This window comes from Bombyx mori, chromosome 22 (genome assembly GCF_030269925.1).
Source record: "Bombyx mori chromosome 22, ASM3026992v2".
Classification (NCBI taxonomy): Eukaryota; Metazoa; Arthropoda; class Insecta; order Lepidoptera; family Bombycidae; genus Bombyx; species Bombyx mori.
This window is the reverse complement of record NC_085128.1, coordinates 5,116,106-5,136,195: the sequence shown is the minus strand read 5'-3', so window position 1 is coordinate 5,136,195 and position 20,090 is coordinate 5,116,106. Positions and strand designations below refer to the sequence as shown.

General features: G+C 34.8%; 1 protein-coding gene across 2 annotated transcripts in view; it reads left to right on the top strand.

Annotated features, from left to right (window-relative positions):
- Nucleotides 1-14,346, top strand: part of LOC101744721 (protein qui-1) — a 102,934-nt gene extending 88,588 nt beyond the window's left edge. The window contains exons 16-31 of one of the 2 annotated variants that reach the window (XM_012695352.4): nucleotides 1,948-2,071; nucleotides 2,155-2,266; nucleotides 2,481-2,759; nucleotides 6,461-6,632; nucleotides 8,023-8,141; nucleotides 8,570-8,830; nucleotides 9,290-9,460; nucleotides 9,735-9,932; nucleotides 10,418-10,616; nucleotides 10,690-10,827; nucleotides 11,387-11,473; nucleotides 11,648-11,792; nucleotides 11,903-11,975; nucleotides 12,048-12,152; nucleotides 12,226-12,301; nucleotides 12,376-14,346. In XM_012695352.4, the coding sequence (XP_012550806.2) occupies nucleotides 1,948-2,071; nucleotides 2,155-2,266; nucleotides 2,481-2,759; nucleotides 6,461-6,632; nucleotides 8,023-8,141; nucleotides 8,570-8,830; nucleotides 9,290-9,460; nucleotides 9,735-9,932; nucleotides 10,418-10,616; nucleotides 10,690-10,827; nucleotides 11,387-11,473; nucleotides 11,648-11,792; nucleotides 11,903-11,975; nucleotides 12,048-12,152; nucleotides 12,226-12,301; nucleotides 12,376-12,392 (2,276 nt within the window). In that variant the 3' untranslated portion in view covers nucleotides 12,393-14,346. Of the gene's footprint in view, nucleotides 1-1,947; nucleotides 2,072-2,154; nucleotides 2,267-2,480; nucleotides 2,760-6,460; nucleotides 6,633-8,022; nucleotides 8,142-8,569; nucleotides 8,831-9,289; nucleotides 9,461-9,734; nucleotides 9,933-10,417; nucleotides 10,617-10,689; nucleotides 10,828-11,386; nucleotides 11,474-11,647; nucleotides 11,793-11,902; nucleotides 11,976-12,047; nucleotides 12,153-12,225 lie in introns of both variants that reach the window. The other variant, XM_012695351.4, reaches the window with a different exon arrangement.
- Nucleotides 14,347-20,090: the final 5,744 nt, after the last annotated feature.

The window sequence follows — 20,090 nt, the reverse complement described above, 5'->3', positions numbered from 1 at the left end:
TAATTCGATCGCATCTTACAGATACGCAGAGCTCGTAAATGTAGCACATGGGCTGAATTTAAACTATGCCATTACATGCAAAATCATTTTTAACCCTTTGACTGTCACGTAGGTCACCGGTGCCCTACGCGGCGCATTGCTGCTTCACGGCAGAATTAGGCAGGGTGATGTACCTACCCGCACGGACTCATAAGAGGTCCTACCACCAGTATACGGAAGGTGAAGTTAGGCAATCCGGGCGCTCAGTAACAGAAATCGACACAATTACTTCAGTGCGCCGTGTAGGGCACGAGTGACCTACATAGCAGTGAAAGGGTTAATCGAATTTTCAGTACTATCATTTTAGAAATCACTAATATGCCAGTCTTCATTTTCAGATAGTAGTTTTCGTATAAAGCTATTATACATCGTTCTTAAGAATGAAGACAAAATATTCGATTAGTATATTCTTCTTCTTTCTTTATTAGATTATTCAAAAACTCACTGCAAGGAAAGCCTCTAGTCTCGACTCCCACGAAAATGATATAATTAATTTTATTACACGGCCTAGTCAACGTTTGCCTTTATCCTGGATCTTTTGTTACGCCACGCCTCGATCTCGAAGCGCCTATTTTCTTTATAAATGGATGAACATTGTCGACGTTAATGAAATTTTACCTTAAATAAATCGTAGCACCATAAAACGTTATAATTTATGAAGTTTTGTTGTGTGCGAACTTAGACAGTTTGTTCCGATCCAACTTTGGTATTCAGAGAGCATGTGTTCTGGAAGACAAATGGTTGGAAAGGTTGTACGAACATTTGGCAAACTAATATATTTTTTGTATACCTTAACAAACAATAATGCTCACTAATACTAAGCCTTATTAGAACAGGGTCTAAGCTTCTAACTATAATACATCACTACATAGTTTAAAACAAAGTTGCTTTCTCTGTCCCTATATCCCTATGTATGCTTAAATCTTTAAAACTACGCAACGGATTTTGATGCGATTTTTTTTAATAGATAGAGTGATTAAAGAGGAAGGTTTATATGTATTTTAACATTCATTATATAGTTGAGAAATAAATAATAAATTACAGTTTCCGAAGCGAAGCGAGGGCGGGTCGCTAGTACTATCTAAATAAATTAAAGGAAGTGAATTTATTATGATAGGCAGATCTAAATAGACAAATACGATTTTCTATTTCTGTTTCGTAGCTATTTTAACATAGTTTTTGTGTTGAAACTATAATTGAAGCAGTTTTTTTTTTCCTAAAGAGAAAATGCGATAAAATTTATACGGTTGAATTTCGCCCACTGAAGTGTAGTAATAAAGAATTATTCGAGTAGTGACATTTACGTTCTAGTGCATATAAATTGCAATAAGTGTTTAATCCCAAAAGAAGTAAAAAGTATTTACCGTAGCCCACAAATTTTAAGAAACAAATCCAGAATTAAGTTGTGGCCTACATGATAACATGCCTAGTATCCTCGTATAGAGTGATGCGATCAAGCCGGGTTCAAAACCCGCAGGCGGGTACGAATTTTTCTAATGAAATACGTACATAAAATATGTCCACGACTTCCACGATATTGAATAGTATCGTAAGTAGCAGCTGGTAGGCAGCAACTTGGCTCTGCCCCTGGCATTCCTGACGACCGTGAGCTACGGTAACCGCTTACCATCAGGTGGGCCGTATGCTCGTCTGCCTGCAAAGACATTAATAAAAAAATATAATGTAAAAATGTAAAAATAATGTAAAAATCAAACCCGCAGAAATTGTACCACTCTTAATTACTAAACAATTAGGACATACCTCAAGTCTCAAATTAGTTGGCGGCAAGTGTACGGACTCCAGAAACGACACGATACAACACCAGATGGATCATCAACCCGTTGCCCGTCTACGCAATAATCATAAAAATGACCTTTAAAAACTTAGTTTCGTTGTATTTGTTGCCAGGACATTCGGGCAGCATTCTCTGTATGTGTGTGACCAGAGAATCACAATATCTACTCACAGGCTCTGAAGATACAAGCGTCATCGTCTGGGACTTACACACTTTAGCAGTTAAAACCAAAATATTGTGAGTTACAAATCATCTTTGATTCTTTTCGCTTACTTTGTTCTACATTGTTATGCGATTGTGATCTTTATGTTTATAAACAGAGAGCACATCGCACCTGTACTGTGCGTCGCAGCGATTGTGAATCGTTCGCTGGTGATTAGCGGTGGAGATGATTCCGCTGTTATAATCACATCTTTAGTGGACGGTGCCTTGGTAAGTATTAATTAGTAGTAGACAAATTACAAATATAACAATGAGTTATACAGATTAAACATTTAGGTCTCAAATTAACAAATATAATGTCGATATTCTAATCTAGTTATATTTATATGTTTTACTCTTCATTAATATAAAGGATGTCTCTATATTAATGTTTAACACGTACCTATTTTATTATATGAACTTTCTTGTATTTATGGTTAAACAGGTAACAAAACTAGATCACCACAGAGGATCAGTGACATCTGTGAAAGTTATTCAAGATGGTAATATATTTATAACCGGATCCCAAGACGGCACTGTCTGCACTTGGAATGTAGAGAATTTTACCTTGCTATCAACTGTCACTGCTGGAGTGCCTATTCATATCTTCGATGTCACCGACGACAATGTCTTCCTACTCACACTGCAAGGGGACAACGAACTGCATCTTAGGACGTTCATAACGGGGACTTATTTACATCCCTTGAAAAGGCACAAAGCCAAGGTACGTCATTAATAGCCCCTATTTGAACCTAAGTATTGTAGAACGTAAGTTCAATATTGTAATTTCTAGAAAAACAGGTCCGAATGTTTTTTTTTTTTTTTAAAGATGTGTGGTGTTGTTGGGACACCAGATAGGAACGACGTTCTTTATTATAAAAATATTAATTTTAAGTTCTATTTGAGGTATAAAGAAAATAAAACTGAAGGTTTCGCAACAACCCACGGTCATTCGGTAACGTGCGAACTTATTGTGGTACACTTCATTGACGGTTGTTTGCATAAGAGTTAGTGTATTGCGCAAACGAACGCTCCGAGATCGTGGTCAATGAATGATAAAAAATACGTTATTTTTTGTACGTTATTACAAAGTTAAGTCGTACACTGTGTGCATTACTAATTTGTACGCTATCACAAAGTTAAGTCGTACACTGTATGCATTACTAATAAAAATCTTACGTTACGGACGTTTTTCCACGGTTAGGGTACCCCTCCCGTCGTCCCATAAGTCATAAGGAACTTCGTTCCAACTAGGGAACAAACTTACGACTCACCTGATGTTAGGCGGTTACTAGATCCTACAGACATTAATACATTATCTTGAAACATGAGGTCGAAATCTCAATTGTATAACCGCTGTCGTGCCATTTAATTCAGAACGCATGCCTGCAAATAAATAATGAGACCGGTGGTATCCAATGGCTAACTATGTAAAAATAAAGACAGTGCTTCGCAACATTAACGTTTCACAGAAGTGTGTTATATTTTTGTTGTAATATTAATCTTATGTGTGAAAACCCTGGCGTATCGCCGCCAGGAATATTTTCCGCTCTACCGCCAACGAATGCGAGCTGGTGATCGCAATACGTTTTTGTAATTAATATTGACGCTGCTGTCCATTCTCTAATGAACCTGTTGGTCATTCTTAACGATACACATACGAGGAGATGGAGTGCCACGCAATTCAACTTATTCGAATTAAAAGTATAAATGTAATTAAAACAGCAATGGCAGTAAAATGCTTGCGCATTAGTTAATTAATTCGTATGTTATTTTTCGGTGGTTATTAGTGATGTTTTTATAATATATTAATACAGGCAAAGAACCACTGGGTTTGTCTATAAACTGATCTCGCTTTGGTACAATCTGTCTTTTGCATCGTATGTTCCGCTGAAGAATTCCTCGAGAAAATTCCCTTATCTTTCTTCATCATATTTACCGCCACAATTATAGTCCTTACGAATCTGCCACGTACATCAACAAAAAAATCAATAATTTTTAATACGAATAAACAATATTACGCAATTAACGAATTCTTCACTCATTAGTTTTCTAAATATTTCGTCTGAGCGTATTGTAGCTATGGTTTTCCACCGAAGAAATATTTAACAAAACAAGTGAGCAAAACTACTAGGGGGCGAATAACAGGTGGGTGGTGGGGGGAGGGGCGCCGTATGTGTTTCACACTAAGTTGTGTATGGGCTTCGGAAACTAATTAACACCGAGGGAGTTTGCCTGACCATCTAGATTCTAGATCAACAAAAAAAAAGGCTCGTCTGGTCGTCCTTAAAAAAATATAAATTACGTGTAATTAGTTCATTGATATAAATCCGATGTTTTAACTCAATGATATCGACTCCAGAATCTCCACTATCTACATTTTTGTTTCCTCGTGCAAGCGGCCCTTAATCTATTGTTAGTCAGAAGTACACAAAATTTCGAAGTTTCATAATAACACAAGTTTTTTTTTTTTTATTACTTAGATGGGTGGATGAGCTCACAGCCCACCTGGTGTTAAGTGATTACTGGAGCCCACATACATCTACAACGTAAATGCGCCACGCACCTTGAGATATAAGTTCTAAGGTCTCAAGTATAGTTACAACGGCTGCCCCACCCTTCAAATAGAAACGCTATTACTTCTACTTACTATTAACATTTCTTTAGAACCACACCCACATTTGCATATTTAAATACATACTATATACATGGTGACACTCAAGTAAAGTAAATAGAGGGACGATAAAAAGGCGAACGTGAAAAGTGACTGGCCCACTTTTGTTGAAACTTGATCGAGAATTACGAAATTGATTAAAACATCCACTTTGCCGTTTATACGAGAAATAAACTACGATCGATTTCAAATAAGCGCCCTCGAGGGAGCGAAGTATTCTTGGAACAGTTCTCTAACATTGCTGGACTGTGAAAAAAGAGTCCAAATCTAAATGGATGAAAAACAGTTTAGTTTTTCGTTTTGTCTTAATATCCACTTGATTTTAATATTATGAAGCCAGATGACGATCTTGTAATACTATACCTATATATTATTGAACTTTCCGAAATCGTAATCTTTGAAAGACAAACACAATTTTTTTTTTTTTTATTGCTTAGGTGAGTGGACGAGCTCACAGTCCACCTGGTTTTAAGTGGTTACTGGAGCCCATAGACATCTACAGCGTAAATGCGTCAAGTATAGTTACACAATAATAACTCTGTGGTATTCATTGTTTCTTAATTATTAATTAACTGATCTCACAATACAGTCAGTTCAGAACCAGGCGAATCAATATAAAGTCAAATAAAAAAATCAATAAATCTTACATGAAATATTTATATGAAATATTTATATGAAATATTTACAAAAAGGCAGTATGTACGTGTGTTAAAGAATTTTATTTATTTAGTTACACCAAGAAAATGATCATTAAATAAAAAAAAAATGCAAATTGACAATAAGTACAAGACTGATGTCACCTCAATTATATGTGCAATCGGCAGTGCAATAGTTTAATGCTCTAACTAAAAAGTTTTCAGAACTGAGTAGGATATGTCATTATTTTCCAGTTAAATAAGTATTGTTACATAATTTGCACCACGTCGTTTATCAGCTAATGCTTTTACAGTAGCTTTCTACAGTACTAATTATAGGCTAAGAGAAGTGGTTAATGAACTGACTTCTGCACTATAATCTTTTTATGATATCTTGCGCTTCCTGTCTCGTATAAAATATATACTATAGAGGGATGAAAGGCGATTTGGTTTAAACGGCATCACGCTTAATATGCGACACTTATCTTTGTAATTAAAGGTCCATTTTATTTGGTATTTGTATCAACAACTAGCTGACCCGGCAGACTTCGTAGTGCCTCAATCAATAAATAAAAGACCTAAACTTTTGTATAAAATAAACTTAAAACAAACAAAACGAATCCGTCCGACAGGGGGATACATCATAGGAAAAACAAAATTGTTATTTTTGTATTTAATTCCGAGAATTTTCATATTTATCTACCTCTTAAACCTTTTCTGGACTTCCACAAATATAATTCAAGACCAAAATTAGCCAAATCGGTTTAGCCGTTCTCGAGTTTTAGCGAGACGAACGATTTAACGAACAGAAATTCATTTTTATATATTTGATGTTTTAAATTGAATTTCAATTAACTTTACCCATTCAAAAAACTGAAGAAGTTTATCTCTTATGATTTTTTTTTTTTCAAAATTTTACATATGAAATGGTTCTTTTGTAAATTTGCAAAAATATCGCTTAAACCAAACATCCTTTCACCCCTCGTTAAATTAAAGGAGTAAATTGCAGCTTGAAGATATTAAAGGAAGCGTTTTAATTTGTGAAAAACAATTAAGCAACGGATAGAATAGGATGATTGCGCTAATAAAGGTTGAAAAGGTACATTTGTTTCACAGGTAAAGTGCTTCTGTGTTGCTCATGACTCGTCCCGGGTAGCGGTCGGTTGCGCCGACCAACGCATATATTTATATAGCTTACACAGCGCCCAACTGCTCCGGACATTGGCTGTGGCACACGACTTAGCAGCATTAGCTGTTGCTGATCGAGACCATTTCTTATTGGCTGCTGGTGAGTGTCTTAAATTGCATTACAAGAACTACGGTAAGCGGCGGCTTGGCTTTGACCCTAAAATTGCTGTAGTCCGTGAGCGACGGTAACCACTCACCATTAGGTTGTAGGACCTCTTGAGAGTCCGCACGGGTAGGTACCACCACCCTGCCTATTTCTATCGTGAAACAGCAATGCGTTTCGGTTTGAAGGGTGGGGCAGCCGTTGTAACTATACTAAGACCTTAGAACTTATGTCTCAAGGTGGGTGGCGCATTTACGTTTAGGTTTCTATAGGCTCCAGTAACCACTTAACAATAGGTGGGCTGTGAGCTCGTCCACCCATCTAAGCAATAAAAAAAAGGTGGGCAATATGCTCGTCTGCCTACAAGGGAAACAAAAAAAAACATAAATACCATAATTTAATTCAACAGCTTGTGTTTTTGTTAACACTAATTATTTGTGAACCCGAATGATAAAATAGTTATATAACTTACCATAACCACCATTTGGCCTACAAAATTGTTATTTAAAGAATTCAAAACTTTTCTTAATAACAAAAGCCGCTCTTGAATTATCCGTGCTTCGATAACTCGTTGGTACTCAGGAGTAAAGCCACGAACGAATTCCACCGTATATAACTCCAACGTAAAGTACGTACCCATAGCATTTATATTTACAGGATCAACTTTTTCTCTTAAGTTTTACGGACTGTAAAATAACATAGAACTGTGAATTCTATATTTTTTGCTGTGACGTATTACATATTATTATATATTTATATTTTATATACGATATATATTTCTGCCACTCCTACTGCCACGAATCGACTAGATACGAATGTGTTAAATATGTTCATTTAGTGTGTGTTTTTGAAATATCGCTGCTGATGTGTCGTCAGGTAATATGCGACTCAATATTGCCTATAATACGCTTGTATAAGAAATATTTCAGTGAAATCTCGTGACGTTCCTTCACAAGGTGGTAACTTTTTTTTTGTTATACATCCCTGAAGTTGCCAATTTCCACGAATATTAGTAAAGACTTGCGAACACATGAAACGGAAGCTCGTCGCTTTTTTGATAAAAACAAAACTGTGAAGGCTGATTTAAGTCCCAAATATTAAATTATGAAATGAAAGAATTTAAATACAAACCGAAACTATCTACATTTTTTTAATAAAAGAAATAAAGCCCTTTCATCAACAGACAAAAACTTTATAAGGAATCTATAAAATATAACGCGTCTAAGATGAACTCTGAAATTCTGAACTTTTGAAATTGTGTTTACGAAGACAGATTTAATTAAAATATGTGTCCGCAAAGTGTTTGTAGAAGTAATTATTTTCGACGTGCTCCACGTTCATTTATCAATAATCTTTTAAAGATAAATACTTACGGCGTTTTTTCTAGGTGGAAACAGAGTTACGATATACTCATTTCATACCGAAGACAACCTGACTAATTTCAGACCAACAAAACAAATGAAGAGACGTCAAACTAAATCCACCACAAATATTACTTTGCTTCAGGTAAGTTTAAATATTATTTACAACGTAGAATACTTTTTGTGTCTTTAGTCTTACTAGTGGCCCCTCTGTAGTCGAAATTCGACTATAATTAATTGAAATTATAAGTTTGGAAATTATTATCTGGTTCTATTGTCAAAGAAATTCTACATTTAATCATAATAATCTATTCTCAATTTGACCACAGACTTTAAATACATATGCGTGTGTGTGTCAAATACATGGTAGTGTGTGTAATGTTTTCTTTATTGATTTAAAGAACTTTTTATGCATAAAAAAATATTAGCGTGCAGAATGCTTTTCTTCTCTATATTCTCTATTAGTGTGAGAAATTTTATACTCCTCCGTCCGCGCAATTTTCGTAAAAAGGGGTACAACATTTCTGCTTCACGTATTAACATATAGATAAACAAAATTCCATATGTGACCAGGCTGAGCAAAGCGACTTGATACCAATAAGCTGCCTTGAAGTATCCCGAGACGGACAGCTTGGCGCCAGTGGATGCGCTCGTGGCCTTGTCAGAGTCTGGCAACTCTCAACACACAGATTACAAGCAACACTGAACGGCCATATAGGTCATATAACTTGTGTCACCTTTTCACCAAACAATCTATTGGTACTGAGTGGATCTGAAGACCGAACTGTGGTCGTTTGGCAGCTTGCGGATAATTCTCCTTCACTGACATATAAGGTTAGTACTTGTTTGCATTGAGAAATGGTGAAAGGCGATTGCGTGCAGCAGAGATGCGAATGTTGCGATGGATGTGTGGAGTAACGAGAATGGATAGAATACGGAATGAATATGTTAGAGGAAGTCTGAAAGTGGCGCCTGTGACAGAGAAGCAGAGAAGTGCGCGCTTGGAATGATATGGACATGTGATGAAACGAAATGAAAATGAGGTTGGTAAGAGAATGTTAACTATGAATGTGGAAGTATGTAGAGGAAGAGATATACCTAAGAAGAAATGGATGGATTGCGTAAAAGACGATAAGGGTAAGAAGGGAGTGAGCGAAGAAATGGTATATGATAGAAGAGTATGGAAGGAGAAAACATGTTGCGCCGACCCCAGATGACTGGGAGAAGGGCAGGAGAATGATGACTTGTTTGCAATCAAGGAAACCAATGTTTATATTCGTATTCATCATTTAGGGTCATAGCTCAGCAATTCAAACCCTGCTGATGATGTCGGACGGGCGCCGTGCAATGTCAAGTGACAGGGCTCGTAATGTCCACGTCTGGCTCGTCGACTCTGGTATAGTTCTACATTCTGCAACCGGACCGTCAGCTAGTATTGACGTCACTTTAAATATGAAGTATGCTGTAAGTATTTATGCAATTACTGTTCAGATTTAATATTTAGAGGTCTTTTGGATTTAATATTTAAAGAGTTTTAGGTCATACAATATTATTATTAAAATGCAGAATACGAAAGGTTTCTTATGTATTAGTCCGTCGTTATCAGAACGAAGGTGAAACAAAATTTTAAACGTTGAATTATAAACCAGAAACATAACAGTGAACTTAATAAATATTTTAAGTCTATAGTTTCCGATCTAAGCGTAAGTTATAGGTAAGCAATTTAACTTTATCGCAGGTTCTATCGGACGGTGATAACTCAGTGCGGATCTGGTCTCTGGCTGGAGGTGATAATTCAGAAGACAACAGACGCTCAGTATCGCACGCCGAAAGAATCACCTGTTTCGCTTTGACCGCGGACTCACAGCATGTCGTCACTGGATCGATGGATATGTCACTGAAAGTTTGGAAATTGGATGGAGGGAAATTGTCACAGGTAGATCAGGCACATCCACTATTATATAACGTAACTTTAACGTTTCATGAAACATATGGCAGGGAGTCAAATTTGAAGAATTAAAATAATAATAAAAAATATAGATTTATACAATTTACGTTGATTTAATATTTGAAAACTAAGCGCGATATACTCGTAATGCCTAATTTTTTTTTTTTTTTTTTTTTTAATTTCCAATAGATTTAAGAAAGATCCAGGTATCAAAGTGAAAATGTCTTCTTCTTCTTTGTCTCCACCTTATCCCACTAAGTGGGGTCGGCACAGCAAATTTTTCTATTCCACTCTCTTCTATCAGCCGTTAACTCAACACTCATTCCTCTCTCTCTAATATCGTCATTCACACACTCCATCCATGTCTTCTTGGGTCAACCTCTTTCCCCGTCTACCTTGCTCTACCATTTCCATACATTTTCTACTCACATACATCAAAGAAGAAAATATGTGTCATAGTAATAATGCTTTAGGTATTAGTCGGCCACTCAGACATAGTTACGTGCGTAGCAGTATCAATAACGAACAAAACTCAAGTTGTATCCGGCTCCTGGGACTGCAACCTTATTGTGTGGGACATAAATACTGGTTCTGATCTGCATTTGTTATCTGGACATCTTGGGAAAGTGACTTGCGTCAAAGTAACCGGGGACGGTACGATTGCGGTATCCTGTAAGTTTTCTTAAGTTGCGTAAATGTAGTGTAAAGTTAAGTTTTTTTTTAATTAACACAAACTTCATTTTAGGCGCTGAAGACAAGACTCTTATAATATGGGAAACTAAAAGAGGTCTTGCTTTGACATCATTTTCATTACATGTCCCTTTACTCGGATTCCAAATAACAAGCGACTGTGCGAGAGTTGTAGTTCATCTTTTGGATAGAGGTAAAAATTATTGATAGAAATAAAGAATTTGTATCACTAAACATCTATAATTTAGCTATCTATAGTAATGTTAATTTTGAAATTATTCATGTAAACCATTTAAAAAGCAACGTTTTTAGCAAGTACACCTCTAATTAACTCGATAGAAAAGTGCTAATTACATATTTCCGAACTGTGTGACGTCTCCTTCCTTTTTATAAAAAGGTACAATTTTGCGCCATAAATTTTGTACCGATCTAGTTTTGAAGATGATATTCAATAGTTTTTTAAGCCACTGAACTCCAAGAGGGCCTGCTTTTTTCCAAAATCTGAGGAAAACTTGTTTGGACTTGTTTGTTGTTTTTATTTGGGAAACAGCTATTACTAATACTTCATCGAAAATGATATCCTGTACAATTATATATTAAGGATCAAATTCTACTATCACTAAGATTTCTTACGTGCTCCGTTCTATCATTCTTATACGTTACGTAATTGTATTATTTAAGTTTTTATGGCTATTGTTATTTGTTGAAGAAACTTCGTTACGAAAAAATAACGGTCGATTATTTTTGATCAGGTTGTCTACCAATTATATGTTTGCACAATACACCGGCAACTTACGTTAAAATACCAACATATACAGCGCCAACCAAAGACGTGGATGGTGAGTTTATATTATAAAACATTAACTTGCTATTATTTTCTAAAACATTGCTTTACGTCGAATGAATGATGAATTACGTTAGTCAATAGAATCCGTTTATTATTACTTTTTCAAACTATCCCTACTATCTACTATAAGCTATCCCTAATCCTTTTTTCAAACTAACTATGACAGAATTGCGTCCGTTGGCACCAAAAAGACCTATGAGAAGGCTACTGAAAAAGGAGGTATCACTTGATACGTACACGTGGCAGAAGAAATACGGACATCTCACTTCTGCGGCTATGATGGCTCAAGTAGATGAACGATTAAAAAGAAGGTACCAATAAATTATTTATCATGATGCCTGCAGTCTTGTTGCATTAAATTTAATGTACATTTTTAGTAATTTATTTTATGCAACATTATATTTTACTTCATGATCCCCAGATTCTCAGTATCTGCCTCTATGGAAGAAATATCCAAAATACAGGAGGCCAAGAATAAGGATTTGGGTTCACAGGTAGTAACATACAAATTTAAGTTTGTAGAAGACGTACACTATAAAATTAACTATATTTAAATTAATTAATAGGTGAGTCTTGGTCCTGAGGAAGCAGCAATTGCTCAATCGCAACATTTCGATCAATTAGAAGCTTTGTGGAACAAGATATCACCTCCAAGACGTCGCTCAAATAAGGTATATTATTCTTCTAAGTATAGTAAAAGCGTATAGAATGGCTAATTATCGAGTATATAAAAATTTTTTGCAGTCCTTATCAAAGCAAAGTTCATTGATCGAAAGATTTGACTCTTCAGATGAAGAACATACCCCTGTCGAAGAACAAGGTAAGTTTATGTATCCATAGATAAGTGAGGAATATTCTACCGAGACTTACTGTGTTCCTTTATCATTCTTGCAGAACATATGGTTGAGTAAGTTATTGGAAGCGTCTAATGTTTTTTTTTTGTATTCTAGAATTATTTTTACCTCATTAGTGTTTAACTTGTTGAATAAGTTTTATTCGTGAGCTGGTCTCGTGTTAAGAAATTTGTTGACTTAAATTTCTTTGGCTACTGATATTGTAGCACTTACAATGGTTTGGATATTTCATTTAATAATAATACCTTTATGGCATTAAATTTTGTCTTTGAACTTCGTTTTTAATGTTTAATGTATTATCTCTAATAGAATACACTTAGATATCAAGCCTCTGCAATGTGATCTTCTAGATGTAGCTCCTTAATATATAATTAATCATAAGGACCCGTTTTATCAGAATTGTAAAACAATTTTTATGTTTCATTCACTGTTTGTAATTTCTGATTCGGTTTTATGAAATTAGTCAAATCGATTCAAGAACTTGTTTCTTTTGGAAAAGCCAAAAAACTTATCCCGATTTTACGTTTACAAAACTTTAATAGTATTTAAGACTTGATGATTGTAAGTGAATCTTCTTAGCCTATTTCTAAGATCACATCGAATAATTTGATTTTCTCAGTTTTTGTTCTATACTTTAAATTGTGTTGTTGATTAAATTAAATTTGATATAAATACTTTCCCAAGATCTCAGCCAATAGCTGGTTTCAGTTCACGTTAGACTACGTAAAGAGTTCATGGAATAGTTAGAACTATGGGCCAAAGGAGTTGCTGTAACTCATTTTCAAAGAATATAGCCAGCCTTATCTGTAGAGATTCACAATATTTTAAATTATTTCAAGCAATTTAAATATAGCTTATGAAGTTTGTGCTTAGTAGTTATTAGTAGGTTAGTATAAGTGGTTAAAAATAGTTTATGTTTGAAAGTTTCAACGTGACCATGATCACGAATTTAGTGAAATTAAAATTTCGGTTAGCGTTGCCTATTTAATAGTTTACGAAACTTAATAAATTGTAATGTTTACTTAGTCGTAGCAAATTTCACATAAATGTCGTTTATTAGCTCTAGTTAAAATCTCCCTGGTCGATGTATGAAACTAGAGTTTTCCAAGCTGTGATCCCTTATAAAGACTTCTATATAAGTACACGTCATTCATAATATAAAATTAGCTATATAATTTAGATCCTAAATTTAATGTCTTATAAGAAAATTTAGATGTACCTTTATCACTTAATCTTTATTTTAAGTTTAAATTTTCTAAAAAAGCGATGTTATTAATCACTATAAAAATCACTTCGTCAAACGCTCACCGCACTGAATATAATGTTTTTCCATTCCTTGCCATAATTACTAATTTTTTTTCAAAAACTCAAATCCAATAATTCTACTGTATGAATGTATTTTTCCCCTACCTAATCGTTGATACCCTAATGGGCTATTCCAACAACGCACGGTAATTAATGTGAACGTGTCCCTTATATATCTATATAGCGTATCTAAATTTACGAAGTATTTAAAAATACGTAGATTTTACTTAAAAATGTTGAAATTTTTTGAAAAATGCAATAATTAATCTAAGTAGTTGCACGTAAATTAGATGTCTAGTTTATGACTGGTTTTTCGCTGAAATGCTCTTACTTCAATACTTATGTATACCTGCCTGGATTCACGCTTCGTCCTGTATTTCTCACATAAACAGAGCAGGAAAGGAATCTATCTGGAAGTGCAGTTTGAGGACTCGGTTGGATAATAACGATCGAGATTCAACAAAAATCCAGTGATGGTAGATCAAATTATATCATTGTTGAGTCCTTTTAAAACTGACTTGTATATTTGGTCCTCAAGAATGTGGAGCGGCTACTTATGCATGTAGTTGTTAGGCTCTGTTTACTTGTTAACTATTTGTATAGAATTTTATAAAATATGTATTGTTTCTAATCACTCACCGAGGTGACTTTGTTTTGGACCTGTCATGGCATTATATCTGAAAATATAAACTCTCCGTGTTTCTTATGTGCTGTTTTATTTGTAGAAATTCCTTTAGTAAAGTTCAAGCCAAATTTCCTATGTCCAGCAGTGGACTGCTATAGACTGATGATGATGATGACACAAAAATTACTACCTACTTTCTTCGGTTTTCACGACTCTTAGATATATTTTTTTTATTTTTTTTTAGATGGGTTGACGAGCTCACAGCCCACCTGATGTTAAGTGGTTACTGGAGCCCATAGACATCCACAACGTAAATGTGCCACCCACCTCGACATATAAGTTCTAAGGTCTCAGTATAGTTACAACGGCTACCCCACCCTTCGAACCGAAACGCATTACTGCTTTACGGCGGAATTAGGCGGGGTGGTGGTACCTACCCGCGCGGGCTCACAAGAGGTCCTAATACCAGTAAATGGTAATATGGAACATTTTTAACATCAGAAAGTTGATAGGAAAAAACACGGTATCAACTCATTAAAATTAACAATTGAGGGCATTCATAAAAGATAACAAAAATCACTTACCATTTGTCATCGTCTTCCAGATGGTAAACCCCGTCACTACTAAGACGGTAACAGGCGCGAACAAGGTCAGCCTGTGCTGTTTCTGATATGACCATCTGTTCGAAGATATCTGACGGTATCTTATAAGGCAAAACTGGGTGGTACAATGAGGCATCACCACCAAAGAGACACTAAAAGATAAAGAAAATATGCATGTAATATGAGTTTTGTTGCTATTAAAAGTATAGGTAACAAAGGCATGTTACACAACCATCAAATTATCACTCATGAAAAGTGGACTCCCAAGAGGTCCTACCACCAGTGATTACGCAAATTATAATTTTGCGGGTTTCATTTTTATTACACGATGTTATTCCTTCACCGTGGAAGTCAATCGTTAACATTTGTTGAGTACGTATTTCATTAGAAAAATTGGTATCCGCCTGCGGGATTCGAACACCGGTGCATCGCTTCATACGAATACACCGGACGTCTTATCCTTTAGGCCACGACGACTGTGTAGTGTTTGTGAATAAGCGCGTGGCGTGACGTCACACTGCATGCGCATCTTGAAAAGTGTGCCCATCTCTCGCGCGGTTCTAGCTTATGAGTGTGAAGGGGACAGTTAAGGTTTTGCTTTTATTTATGTTTAATATAGCGTGGTCTTGTTTTATTATTGTTTTAATATTAAATTATCATTGTCTAATTATAATTGCATAAGTTGATGACGACTTCCAAAATATAATTAAAGAAATCCAAGATATAATTAAAACAACTTTTACGATTTAATCTCGCATTTTATTTCGTCAGCTACTTTAAATAGAGAAGTTAGTTGGGGCTTATTTAACAACTAGGATCATCTTATGACGATAATGAAAACCAAAGTCATACAAACTGCCAGACCTCAAGTCATACTATTAATTCCTTATATGGGAAGTGTAATATGAAATTCTCTAAACATTTTTAAAGAAAATTAGGCGGTAGTTAGCAAAATATTCAAATGTCGAATAACACTTTTAGTCATCCGCTACCACGAAAACTGTAAAATACTCGAAACATTAGAAGACATATAATGACAATAAAAACGCAAGATTAAACCGTAAAAGTTGATTTATTTACACAGAAATTAATTGAAAATCGTTTTTAATTTCAGTTACCGTAAATCAAACACGTTTTAATTTTTTTTAATAATATGTTATGGGTGATTTACGAAACACACTAAACATATTATTTTTTTGGTAAATTTATTTTGATCAAGGTATCTATACTAAAGCCTAAAAATAATAAATCTGCACTAAAGCTATATGACATTTTTATCTTGGCACATACATATCGTGTATGTTAATGTTTTGAAATACAATACAATCTTGCACATATTGAAATAAATAAAATCATAAATACACAATGTGTTTTGCTTATTGTAGTAATTTTTTTTTTTTGTTGCTTAGGTAGGTGAACGAACACACCTGGTATTAAGTGGTTACTGGAGCCCATAGACGTCTACAACGTAAATGCCGCCACCCGACCTTGAGATATGAGTTCTAAGGTCTCAAGTATAGTTACAACGGCTGCCCCACCTACTGCCCCACCCTTCAAACCTACCCATGCGGACTTACAAGAGGTCCTACCACCAGTTGTTCGTACCACCTGATGGTGAGTGGTTACCTTCGCCCATGGACTGCAGCAATGCTAGGGGCAAAACGAAGCCGCCGCTTACCGTGGTTCTTGTAGTACAATTTTAGACACTCACCAGCAGCCAGTAACAAAAAAGAAATAGGCAGAGTGGTGGTACATGCGTATACACTATCAGAGTAAAGTGTTTCAAAATAATAATGAACAGTCTAAAATAGCAGCAACATTTAATCTGTTCAGGTGGAATCATGGAATTTCATGTAAATGAAATATTGAGACTTTAATTTGCCATTTAACTTGCTGCAGTGAAGCAAAGTTATACAATAAATAGCTAGCCAGTAAGTTTAATACCAGATGCGTTTCAAATTGTACGACAGTATAAAATGAATGGGTATTTATTATTCATTTTTGAAAAACAGTCTAATCTAGTCTTTGAATAACGAATTTATCTATGTAGATAACAGTTTAACAGTAATTATAAAACAAATTCCAGATAAGCTACGTCTAAAATATCTATCATGTATTTAACAATAACTGTTTTTTTTAAATATAAATATATATCCTGAAACTAGTATATTTTTTCAAAACATGCTATGAGTCTGCACATGGCGGCACTAATGACTATTCCAACTAAAAAAAAAAGATGCATCCCATCGATATTACAATACAATAATAATTAAAACTTCGAGAAAGAGATCGAGCTTCGTGTATTGGGTAGGTGGGTGGTGGTATTTAAGTTGTGACCTACGTAACGTACTTAAGAATGGGTGGACCATTAACTCTTCGCTATTAAAAATAACCCCAATATCTGGGAATACATAAGTTCATTATCGCAATCTAATCAGTTTATGATAACACTATATTTTGTCGGCCATTAATCTCTAGTCACTGAATTATTTTCAGTCAATTATAAATGTAGTAAATAATAGACGTGTTTAATTATATGTTTTTGTGAGATTATTATATTAATATTGAATTTTTCCTTATTATTGTGAAATTTTACGCGAATAAGCAATGGATCGACGGCCAGCAAGTTCTAAAATATGAAGAAAAAAATCAAGAGATTTGAGAGATAACAAAAAATAATAGAGATAACACAAACAGTTCTTCAAAATACAATGAACGTTCTAGAAGTAGAACAAGGGACGAACGTGTTACCACCCACAAATGACAGTAATCTCTTCACTGCTTTTACGTTTTCTCTTAGCACCGCTGGCATACTGCTATCGGCCACGACGGTAATTTTACTAATATTAACGGCCATTCTCTTCAAAGAATGGAGGGAGAGCTATAAAAATCAACTCCTCATTCAATTCATGACAGCAAGATTTATTTATACTTTCGTTAGATATTTCTACGACGTCAAGAGGGTGTTCGGATTCTGCGTGAGACATGACTGCATCATTTATCTCGACCAATTCTCCATGGTTTACACGGAAGCGACTCTCATTTCCTGGATGTTCGTCTTCACGAAGCAAATGTACGATAGCTTAGTGAAAGTGTTTGCTATTGAAAAACCGAATATAATAAAAGTGTCGTTGTTAACTTGGATTTTGCCCGGGATCGTATCAGTGATACTGTATTGTTTATTCTATTTACAAAACGATAGTGACTTTCAGTATTTCTATATGTATATATTGTTGGTAAAATGGCCTGTTTTAATAGGCACCGCAGTGCTATTGATAATAATACTGAGATCTGTTACGAAAACCAACAAAAACAGTGCCGGAAAAAATTCTAGGATCGTTTTTGTTATGATCTTGTTGATTTGTATGTTTTGTGTACAGCAGTTAATACTGGACGGCTATAAAATAGCCTACGTCATAGTTCTTTATCGATATAGTTTATCAACGTATGTTTTGTTAATTGGAAATATATTTTTGATGTATCACTGTCCCTTTTCGATAATTTTTTGGGTGTTCGGTAACGCTAAAACGAGATTACTTTGGATGCAACGTTTTAGGAGACGAAATTTGATTGAAAAAGTTAATCCTCCTTTAAGTGACAATAGTGCCCGAACCTTAGACTAATTTATTCAAATTATGTATTAAAAGTACTAAAATGTTTTAAAACTATATCTGTGTATTCGCAAAGTAACTTTATATTCGTCTCACAAAGTACGAAAAATAAAAGAGGAAGTATACCTACAATTTTTTATCAAAAATCAAAAAAATATAAAGTCGTTATGTATGTTTGTATGTTTATTTATGTACTTTTTTTAATACATATACAGGGATTTTGATTGGTAGATCAATATAATTACCAAACTTATATCTTAAATATATTATAAAAGTTTTTTTTTTCCAATTAATACACGCATTGTGTTTTCCGAGCGCTATGACATGTCCTTCTTTAAAAGAGGCTTGTGGAGAGTATTAAGTGGTAGGCAGCGGCTTGGCTCTGCCCCTGGCATTGCTGAAGTCCATGGGCGACGGTAACCACTCACCATCAGGTGGGCCGTATGCTCGTCTACCTACAAGGGCAATAAAAAAAAAGTATTTCCTGGAATTCAAAAGTATAGGTAGAGGTACTTTTACTCCTGTCATCATATTAATTAATGAATAGTGAATATCACATTTACGCATAGTATACTACATTTGAGGAAGTAGCGACTGTAGCGAGTAATTAGTTAAAAAAATCTTAAGTCTATTTACGCACACACTATTTACACAAACCGCTAAATAAATCAGCAACTTCCATAAAATTCGAAACTACGCTATTTCTAACAGCTAAAAATAAAGTTGCGACACGATGAGTGTGTAATCTGATGCTGGAGTTACTAATTGAGCTGAAATGCTTAACGAGCAACTAAATTGGTTCGTAATTAGAGATAAATTACTGCCTGGAACAGGTAAATACTTGGTTTTTGTGTACTTAAACTTCTGGAGATAGACAAAGGGAAAATCTTCCACCGAGCGCCTGAATTTGCTCAGTAGACCGACGAACGGTCTGAATGCTATTGTTCAAAACTCGTATATATTTAAACTTATCTTGAAAATGTAGTTGTATGTCTAATCTATACTAATATATAAATCTACAGTGGTTTTTACGGATGTTCCGTTATAACTACTGAACCATGCATCCGATTGACTTAAAACTTGGTATCCATGTAGAAAATACATGTACTTAATGGATAGGCTAATATTTATATGACTGTTGGACTCCCTAATAATAATGACAATAAATAATAATGTTAATTTTAAATGCCCAGCGAAGCGGACGAGTACGGCTAGTATCTTAAGTTACCGCCACAAACTGAATTGAAAGGTAGCGTTGTGAATTAAAGTAATGTTTTTTTTATTATGAATTTTGGTTCATTTTTTTCCACGAAGACTTCCACGTTGATGTATATAATAACACTGTGCTACAAAGTAGCACTTGCAACTTCATAAGTTTTCCCTGTGTTTGGTAACTTATTATCGTAATACAAACTTCGATAAAAATAGTCATAAGACTTAAATAATTATTAGTCCAAAGTATTGAGTACTAAAAAATATCTAGGCTCGATCATCGCCAGAGGATTCTACATAATAAATAGCTCTTATAAAATTTCTTTATTCATATCTAGGGTTCGTATTGATATCTGAACATAGTGATTCTTCGAAATTGGGATCATCTTATGTGTCATCA